Source organism: Synchiropus splendidus, chromosome 11 (genome assembly GCF_027744825.2).
Source record: "Synchiropus splendidus isolate RoL2022-P1 chromosome 11, RoL_Sspl_1.0, whole genome shotgun sequence".
Lineage (NCBI taxonomy): Eukaryota > Metazoa > Chordata > Actinopteri > Syngnathiformes > Callionymidae > Synchiropus > Synchiropus splendidus.
Genome location: NC_071344.1, coordinates 6,549,321 through 6,559,763, shown reverse-complemented (window position 1 = coordinate 6,559,763; position 10,443 = coordinate 6,549,321). Strand labels below are relative to the sequence as shown.

At 44.5% G+C, this 10,443-nt stretch overlaps 1 protein-coding gene across 3 annotated transcripts; it reads left to right on the top strand.

The window, feature by feature from the left end:
* Positions 1–199: 199 nt before the first annotated feature.
* csf1ra (colony stimulating factor 1 receptor, a) lies at positions 200–10,284 on the top strand. Of its 3 annotated transcripts, none has more exons than XM_053879636.1 (21): positions 200–315; positions 408–489; positions 1,801–2,088; positions 2,153–2,440; positions 2,504–2,640; positions 2,717–2,882; positions 2,960–3,161; positions 3,257–3,372; positions 3,446–3,557; positions 3,971–4,325; positions 4,395–4,521; positions 4,596–4,700; positions 4,775–4,885; positions 4,944–5,106; positions 5,179–5,264; positions 5,321–5,421; positions 5,992–6,114; positions 6,191–6,302; positions 6,373–6,472; positions 7,474–7,585; positions 7,753–10,284. In XM_053879636.1, the coding sequence occupies exons 2-21, from the start codon at positions 438–440 to the stop codon at positions 7,927–7,929; spliced, it is 3,033 nt and encodes a 1,010-aa protein (XP_053735611.1). In that variant the 5' UTR covers positions 200–315; positions 408–437; the 3' UTR covers positions 7,930–10,284. The 3 variants fall into 3 exon arrangements, with proteins under 3 accessions (XP_053735611.1, XP_053735610.1, XP_053735609.1); XM_053879635.1 differs by lacking the exon at positions 200–315 and having other exon boundaries at positions 339–489; positions 3,971–4,170; positions 4,234–4,325; XM_053879634.1 differs by lacking the exon at positions 200–315 and having other exon boundaries at positions 339–489.
* The last annotated feature ends 159 nt before the right edge of the window (positions 10,285–10,443 follow it).

Below are 10,443 nucleotides of genomic sequence, written 5' to 3'. Positions count from 1 at the left end.
TGGAGGCTGGTGGAGGAGCTGCGGAGATGATTCGTCTCTCCTCCTCCACGCTTGTCTGAGGAGAATCGGGCCTTTATTTTGCAAATTGGCACGGCTTCATTAATTAGTTAAGCAAGTCGCTCCTCCCACACTGACACACACACACACACACACCCACCCACCCCCCGCCCCCACTTGCTGCCCCAGAGATTTCATGTAGCCTGTGTGGCAGGGAGGCAGTAAACAAGCAGAAAAGAGAAGAAGAAGAGAGGAGTGGTGAGTCAGCTCTGGATGGTTCAGACATCAGACCTGAGGAAGTTTTTCCTCTCTTGAGAGGTGAGATGACTTGCTGTGGCTGATGACAACAGGGAGGCTACTAAGAAGTTTTCGAGATGGTGACGCTCCCTCAACTGTCTGTTCCTGAGCAGATCAGAAGACGGTTTGGTGGAACACTGAAGATGCTGTCCTACTTCACACTGTTGCTGGGGATCGTGGCCTCTGCTGCATCAGGTTAGACCAACAGGACTTTATCAATATACATGTAGATATATATATATATACACGAAAAGTATGGAAAGTAAAAAATGAAACGTATATTTTACTGTTTTTTTCTGTTACTCTTTGCTTTATTTTTAGATCTTTTACACACAGATCAATAATTTACTTTACCTTTCTATTTCACAATAATTATTATCTCAATTGTGGTATAAATGGTAAAATTGCAGCGGTGAAAAACAAAGACACAAAATCCCAAGGCTATTATTTATTTTATATTATGGTTTTATTTAATCCCAATTTTGCAAAATCATTTAAATTAAATTAATTACATTTTTTTTAAGTTTATATAAATAGAAAATTGTTGGAATGCAGGAGTACAAGGTTATCATTTATCTCATAAAAAATATATACATGTAATGAATTTTTCCCCTTTTTTTTTTTTTTAAAGAATCCTGATCTTTGATTTAACTTTGAATTATACATTGATTCACAATACAGTCAAACAACTTGGTTGGTTAGAAATGTAGAAAATGTAAAACATAATTGTTGACCCCTGTTCAATGTTTTGGTTGAATTTATATAATTTTTTTTCTAAATTCTGTTCCACATTCCATATTGTACTTTTTTCCTGTCATTTTCCAGATGCAAATGCAGGCTTTTTAAGATGAATCCCGAGACAATATTAAGGTTGGAGGGTTAATGAAGTGGTGCTATTTCTAGTTCTTTGCAAGTGTTTTTGGTGGGAGGACATATTGAAGAGGACAAACTGTGAGGATTAGCTTCGGCGTCATGAGATGTTTTTTCTCCTTTGTGTCCTGGCACAACTGACACGCCGAGCATCAAATTGCAATTTTCTGTATTTGCATTCGAGAACATGAAAGCCTCTTGTTTGGGTTGATTTTGGCTCAAACTGATTCTGTCCGCTCTGCTAGAGTACTTTCAGAAGTGTTCATGGGGGCGTTATCAATTCAGAGATACACTTCCTGAGCTTCTTTTTTTGATCAAGTACACAGTGGAAAACCAACAACAAACAGTTGAATTCAGGGGCAAAACTCAGCATGTACAGTACTGTGGCTAACACTGAGTGTTGTGCTAACAAGCCAGGACCTTCAGCCTGTGGCTTCAGAGTGAGTGGAATTGTGACTTGAGATTGGTTGCAGTGCCAGAGACGTAAGTTCAATTGTGAGCTGGAACTTTCACAGCCAGTCCAAGGATTTACTGAGAGCACTTTTGAATTCCAGCTCGCAGTCCGTCCTGCTCATTCAATTGAATAGCTAACGCTGGAAGCTATGATCCTGAATTTACTAATGCCAATCTTCTCAGTGGAATGGAGGCGCCCAGTGATCAAGTTCAACAACAGGGTGGTGGCGAGTCCCGAGGTGGTGGTCCAACCCGGAGCACCGCTGGATCTGAAGTGCGAGGGAGATGGGCCCGTCAACTGGCAGACGAGGCTGAACAAACACAGGCGCTTCATCTCCAGGGGCTACGGGAACGTACGGACTATCAGAGTGGAGCGTCCCTCGGCGGAATTCACCGGAACATACAAGTGCATCTACACTGCCAGCACACAGCACCGGGACCTCTTTTCAAAAGTGCACGTTTATGTGAAAGGTGAGTTCAAAAGTCGTGCGAGCGGGTATAAGTGTCGCGTATTGACCTCTTGTGTCTCTGCCAGATCCACACCGTGTGTTCTGGACCAGCAGCACGTCATTGCAGGTTGTCAAAAAGGAGGGCGAAGTGTACATGCTGCCCTGCCTGTTGACTGACCCCTCAGCTACAGACTTGAGTCTCCGCATGGACAATGGCACCACAGTGCCGCCGGGAATGAATTTCACTGTGTATCGGCACCGTGGCATTCTGATCCACAGCCTCCACCCCAGTTTCAATGCAGATTATGTGTGCACAGCAAGGGTCAACGGGGTGGAGAGAACATCACGGGCCTTCACGATCAATGTTATCCAAAGTAAGAGGACGAGAGTGGAACTCACTCAGATACAATTCACTAACTGTTCTTTCTCCGCCGTAGAGCTTCGATTCCCGCCCTATGTCTTCTTGGAGACCGATGAATACATTCGCATTGTTGGTGAAGAGCTCAAGATTCGTTGCACCACGCACAACCCCAACTTCAACTACAACGTGACCTGGGCATACACAACCAAATCAGTCCGTGTTGAAAACAACTGCCTGTGCATTAGAATCGCCTTGGCTTACTTTTCCGCTTTGTCTTGTGAATCCACAGAAACCGCGGATAGAAGAAAGCGTTCGCTCTGGTGGGGAGAATCGCTTGGACATCGAAAGCGTCCTCACCATTCCAGCAGTGATGCCGACAGACACAGGCAACTTCTCTTGTATTGGCACCAATGAAGCTGGAGTCAACAGTTCAACCACTTATTTGCTGGTCGTAGGTGAGCAAGAGGAAAGGTGTGAGAAGACACCAGGGACAAAATAACTAAGGGATGTGTCTGTTGATTCTTCCGGATAGATGAGCCCTACGTTCGACTTTTGCCCCAACTATCCCCAAAACTGGCACACAAGGGTCTGTCGGTGGAGGTGAACGATGGCGAAGATCTGGAGCTCAGCGTGCTCGTGGAGGCTTATCCACATATAATAGAGCACAGATGGCACACTCCATTGTCGCCGAACACCTCCACACAAGAGCACAAATTCATCCAATACAACAACAGGTGATCATGGAATGCTAAAAAGACCTAGACGGCCTTCTGTGTCGGCCACAGGGAGAAATGATTTTTCAAAATATCCCTCTGTCAATCACCGTCAGATACCACGCAACACTGCAGCTGAAGAGGATGAACGCTCAAGAGCAAGGCCAGTACACTTTCTATGCCCGCAGTTACAAGGCCAACGCCTCAATCACATTCCAAGTTCAAATGTATCGTAAGTATACTCTTTCAAAAACATCGAAACGTCAGGTCAAGCTTTTGTCCTTGACTTCAAACCTCTTTGACAGAGAGACCTGTGGCCGTGGTGAGATGGGAAAATGTGACCACTTTGACCTGCACCTCCTTTGGCTACCCCGCTCCCAGAATCATCTGGTACCAGTGCTTTGGAATCCGGCCTACGTAAGTTTCACATCTATCCATTTGCTTCTGCAAAGAGCCCTAGACCTCCCTTTACCTGGACAGGCTGATGGACCGTCCTGAAGGAAGTTGTTTGATGCGACGTGCAGTCATTCTGGATGAAGAACAATATTTACCTGTCTGGCAACCCTTGGTGGCTGTTTGAAAATAGGGGATTTTTAGCAACACCACCAACAGGCTTGTTAGTTTGGGATGAGCCTTTTCCTGAAGCTTTATTTATATAGCACCTTTCAGAAAGCTTTTGTAGTACTTGAGGCTAAAGATGGAGGCAAGGATGCTCATAGGATAACATTCCAACTACAGCCTTTCAGTGTCTCCATAGATTGGTCCCATAAGAACCTAGCTAGACTGTTGATCTTTCCAGATCTAACTGGAGCTGTATTGTATTGAGGCAGGTGCAATGAAAACACCACAGGGAAGCAGATGGCCATTCCGCTCCAGGCCCCAACAGTGGAGGTCCAGCGAGAAGAATACGGTGCCGTGGAGGTGGAGAGTGTCCTCACCGTGGGACCCTCAAACCGGAGGATGACTGTGGAGTGTGTGGCCTTCAATCTCGCAGGAGTTAGCAGTGACACGTTTGCTATGGAAGTCTCTGGTGAGACATCATATTTGACTGAGTTAATTCATCTGAAACTGACACATCTTCCTATGATCGAAGACAAACTCTTCACCTCCACCTTGACGGCAGCAGCAGGAATTCTGACCATTCTCTTGATGCTGCTGGTGATTTTGTTTTACAAATACAAGCAGGTAAAACACACATGCGATTACCGGACACGGGCACAATATAGATTTGCTGACCCTGTGAAATGTTTGCAGAAGCCCAGATATGAAATCCGCTGGAAGATCATCGAGGCCCGGGAAGGAAACAACTACACCTTCATTGACCCAACTCAACTTCCATACAATGAGAAGTGGGAGTTCCCACGAGACAAACTGAAGCTAGGTTAGGGGAACGTCTTCAAATCCTGACAGACGCAAAACTTTACATTTGCTTATGAGTTTTTTTTGTGCGATCAGGGAAGATCCTTGGCGCTGGGGCTTTCGGAAAGGTTGTTGAGGCCACAGCCTACGGTCTGGGAGAGCAGGACAATGTGATGCGTGTTGCTGTGAAGATGCTTAAAGGTAGCACGATGACTGATCTTTACAGGAGCTGATGTTGACGTCAGTGTGGCTAACCTGAAGCAACATCTCCACAGCCAGCGCACACTCAGACGAGAGAGAAGCGCTGATGTCAGAGTTGAAGATCCTCAGTCACCTGGGGCATCATACCAACATCGTGAACCTGCTGGGAGCTTGCACCTATGGAGGTAGGATATCTTTGGTCATAACACAAACAACATGTGACAACACCCTCTCCCTTGTCAGGACCGGTGCTGGTGATCACAGAGTACTGCAGCCTTGGCGACCTGCTGAACTTTCTCCGCCAAAAGGCTGAGACGTTTGCAAACTTTGTGATGAACATACCAGAGATCATGGAGAGCTCCAACGACTACAAGAACATTCGCATGGAGAAACTGTTTATCCGAAGGTATTTCATCGAATACGCGACCCACGACTTGCCAACAGCTGCAAGACTAACTTGTGTACTTATGTTCAACAGTGACAGCGGCATCTCCAGTGCTTCCTCGAGCAGCTACTTGGAGATGAGGCCGGGTCAAGCTGCCAGCCTTGAAAACAACCCTCAAGGTAAAACGACTGAAGCCAGTTAAGAAGACGGTTCTCACATCTGATCTCCAATGCAGAGTCATGTGAGGAGGCTGCAGACTGGCAACTAGAAATTGGGGACTTGCTGAAGTTTTCACTTCAAGTCGCTCAAGGACTGGAGTTCCTCGCTGCCAAGAACGTGAGTACATTCACAGTAGATGCCACTTTGCAGATCAGTCAAAATATTCCTCTAAGTCCAGTGATTCTTTATATTCTTTACATATATTGAATGTTTTTATTATTGGGATCGATGGAAATCATCCAGGCCAGAGGAGTTCATTTGAACTTATTGTAGTACTGGGATCCCAAACAATTCAGTACTGTTGCTGATCCCAGCAAGCACCAGTCGCTACAAAGTATGAACAACTATTCAAGTTTTCAGTTTCACAATGGAACAATCCATTTACATTTGAGTGTAAATCTTGTTTTATGACACATTTTGCTGAGCATAAAGGACATTCTGTTTGGCTCTATCAGATACTATCACTCTACCAACCCAATTACCGCTTAACATAAATGGAATTATTTGAAAGTAATTGCCAGTAATCTGATTTAAACATGCTCTTCTGTGATCAACTGTTGCAGTGCATTATGGGTAGTATGACTAGTGGGAGTGCCTTTTCCCAGCAGGACATTTATTGTAGATGCTATAAAAACACCGCTTGACCTAAACTTGACCTGTGAGCATTAAGGATTTGTCTATGTCCAGTGTATTCACAGAGACGTCGCCGCGAGAAACGTCCTACTGACTGACAATCGAGTGGCCAAGATTTGTGACTTTGGTCTGGCAAGGGACATAATGAATGACTCCAACTATGTGGTGAAAGGAAACGTAAGGAAATGCTCATATAACGTCATCTATATTACAAAAGGGATGTTGAAAAAACACCTGTTATTATTGATCTCAGGCTCGTCTTCCGGTCAAGTGGATGGCCCCTGAGAGTATTTTCGACTGTGTTTACACTGTGCAGAGTGACGTCTGGTCATACGGCATCCTTCTGTGGGAAATATTTTCTCTGGGTGAGGAAGAAAGACAACAAAATTATCAATCTTTGTGATATTTATTTGATGAAATCATCTGGTCTCCCAGGCAAGAGTCCTTACCCCAGTGTGGCGGTGGACTCCCGGTTCTACAAGATGGTGAAGCGTGGCTACCAGATGTCCCAGCCAGACTTTGCTCCACCTGAGATGTGAGTCACAAGTTCCTAAATACAATAATAGCCGAGAGAAATGATCTCGATCATGCTCCCTTTGAAGCGCTTTATCACTTCACTAGTGTCAGTATATGACCTCCTGAAAAATGCTCCCGATTTTCAGATAGAGTCTTGTTTGCGTAGATGAGATGAAACTGTCATCTCTGTGTTCATCATGGCAAACACGAGATCGAGCAGGAAAATCAACGCTGAAACGTTACAATCTGATTCAATTATAAACAACTCATTATATGTAATGAAGACACAGAGATAATGTTTAAAAGATATTTTTGTTTTTAAAAACTGAGAACTTACTTCTTCGTCGACACCATGTGTAAGTACTTTGGTTCGAGTCACAGATTCATTTGTGTTTCAGCTTTAAAAGTACCTGAGCTACATGTTAGGCGGTGCAAGTGCCAGAGCTACTCAAGGATCTATTGGAAATTATTTTTAGTTTTGGAGAATACGTAAATACTCTACTGTAGTTTGAAGTAAATGTGTTAAGTGGTCCAGTTTCATTTGCTGTTTAGCAAGTTAACACGTTTGAGTTTGAGTTGACGTTTTTGATCCCAAGAACTGAAGGCAGGTCAAGCTGCTATATAAAAATCATCTACCGCAGATCACCTCGCAGCCTTGGTGGACCAACTAAAATACAGTTGATAAGAATATTGGGTAACTGAGCAGTAAAAATATAGATGCTTCTCCTGAGAGAACTCCACTTGATTTGGCATGGTGGTCACACCACCCAGCCAGACAGAGGCGAGGAACAGAGTTGCACTCAAGGCCCAATCGCCTGTTGATCTGCAGTGAATCAGGCCTCAGTTCTGCCCATTAGGCACATGATCACAGCGCTGGGGAACCATGTAACTGCTATTTCACAGCCTCACAATGAGACCGAAGGGGCGGGAAACACTCATGACCAAGCATCTCTTATCAGGCTGCATCAGAAAGCCTTTAGCTTGCATGTTATTTACCTCTTCTAAATGACGTGGTTCCAGCTATACGGTCATGAAGATGTGCTGGAACCTGGAGCCAACGGACCGGCCCACGTTCAGCAAGATCACTCAGATGATTCAGAGACAGCTCGGGGATGAGCCGGAGCAGGAGACAGTAAGTTGTTTCAACACAGCGACACCCACCAATAAACAGCAAAAAAACAAAACAAAAAAAGTGAAAAACAAAATACATTTGCACATTTTGCTTGAGTGGATGGAGTCTGCGACTCTATACGCTACAATGTGAAGATAAGTTTTCACTGGAAATGTGCTTCTCAACAGCTAATCTACCAGAATGTGCAGCAGCAGCAGCAGCAGCAGCAGCAGCAGCAGCAGCAGGTCACAGAGGGTGCCGAGTGTGACAGGCCCAAGTGTTGCGAAGGCCCATGTGACCCATCTTGTGACCACGAGGAAGAGGAGCAGCCGCTAATGAAAACCAACAACTACCAGTTCTGTTGAAAGCACCATCAAGCCAGAGAATCGTGAAAAGTGGGATCAGTTTGGATTTCAAGGCCGGAACCTTTTCCACCAGTGAAGAGCTATTTTTGCCTGTCGCGCTTACTCACCAGACTGAGCAGCATCTGCAGCAGCACGCGGACCAGGACGAGAAACTGCCAGAGAGGAAGCACGTCGGCAGGAAAACACCAAGATTTCCAAAACTAGAATCCCACTTGGACTGAGAACCTATCCCTATAGCCAATATAGTAATCACTAAATATTTGTCGATGTTCTATCCCTTCCCTCTGAGACCCCAGTGCAGGACACAGAACAAAGCGCTCATCTTTATCAGCCGCAGACAAGTCCTCCGTTTTATTCCCTGATTACCTGAATGGAACATCGAAACAGTGAAAGTGTTTTTCCCCACTTAAACTGGCCCAACTGGCCATGGAGACGGCAAAGAAAGACGGCGTTGTTTTCCTCCCTGTGCTTTAGTCATAGCTGTATTTCTTGTGACACTCTTTACAGTAACTGTCAGTCGACGGCAACATGTGATTGTTCCACTTCAAGCTCATCGATTAGCCAATGTTTTGGAGGACCGGGGAGCAGAGGACACGGCGCTGAGCTCTGTGGAACAGAAGTAACCACTCATGGGATCAAAGACTGCCATTGTGAGGAGTTTGCTGTTGAATTGAAGTAACTATATCGGTGGCGATATGTAGCAATCAGCCTGCACTGCCAGCAGTACGGAAATGTTTTGAAGTCATGGAAGAGAGACCGTAAACTACACAGCTTTACGGGAGTCATGAGCCCCGCGGATGTTACCGCCACCCTGCGTGAGCACGATCTTGTGAGTTAGTTAAAACAGGATCCACCCAGGGCCAATTAGCAAACAGAAACCATTGTCGATCAGTCACCAGAAAGAATTTTGGTAACATACAGGATTTTTAATAACTCTTTAATGATAGGTAGTTTGAAATGTTGCAGTTCACAATGGAACATGAGGGGGTCAGCGTCTGTCTTATCAACTGGAAATAAATAATAGAAATTAGGTAGGGGGCACGGATGATATTTTGTGGGTCGGCTATGGGCCGCACACCTCAAGTTTGACGTGCATTAGTCACTATAGTTGCAAGCAGTTTACTGAATGAAACCATGACCTTGTCAAGCTCTCCTGCAGTGGAAGAGAAGAGTGAGACCAGATTTGGAGTCTGGCTGCAGTTCAACTTCACCAGTAGTTTTCAAACGGTCACGAGTCCTGAACAATATCTTGGAGAAATAGAAAGAAAGGAATACTGAGTTTAATAAATGATGTGAGGAAGGCAACAGAATCTCACACAACTGAGCAAAACCACAGCAACAGCAAAACCAGAGAAGTATTCAAGGCATCTAATTGGGTCACAGCAGCCAATGACCTACTTCAAAACTTGTCACCGATAGAAGATTAAAAAACACAAACACACAGTTTTGCTCTTTCAGCATTGCATCATAGCGTTGTGGTGAACACTACTCTGTGCTCTAGTTGCAGCCTTAACTATTGCTATGACTTGCTGCAGACAGGCATCAACAACAAGTCTCATCCTGAATTTGACTGTTAACAAGGACCCGATGTAGCAGACCATCTTTAACCTTTTGTCACCCGATGAGTAGCAATTGTCCTTCTAATGTCTGAGGACACAACACAACATTGCAGATAAGGACAGGGCATCTGCATCATTTGTGTCAGCATTTTAGTCACCTTATTAGAGTCAGACCAATATTGATATTAAATTACTTTCTTCTCAGTCCTCACAATAAAGAATCCAACATCTAGTCTTCAACGTCTAGTCTTCATACACCTGAAATGGACTCCAGTATGGCACAGCTGTCTTAACTTCCTTCTTGGAGAAGAGTCAGTTGGTCCTCTGACAGTTCCACATTTCAGAACAGACATTAGCATGGCCTCACCATAAGGTATAAAGTTTCATAGTACAGTCAATGCTGTTCAGGTCAGGAAACTTTGCTGTTGTTTTTTTCCAAAACAGACTTGGGACCTTTCAAAGAAGTAAGAGCAATTTTTTGTTTTGATTTTACGGTGAGAGCCTGATCTAGTAGTCAGCTAAAGGAAGGCGGATGGAGCCTTGACCCCCCTGTTAGATAACACCACATTATGGAAGCCCAGTTCCTCTTTAAAGGCAAAACTCACTCATGATATTCAATTTCAAGCTGTGTAGTTTGAGGTCTGCATAATGTGTGGGAGACAATCACTGCCTATTTATGTATTTTCACATGTGTACGCACCTGGAAACGGTGTGACATGTCTATACGTGTATATATCACATCCTGTAAATCTATATTTTGCCACAATGACAACCATAGTGTTTCATATCTATTCATGCGGACAACTATCAATGTCAAAGCTGAACTTAATAAAGCTCGATCATTGAACTTCAGTGTGTGAGTTGGTCAGGGATGAGAACCTCGACACTTCCTGTTTTTCTGCCTCAGCATTTCCTTTAAAATGGTGTTGACAACATGGAACTGCTTAAAATACAC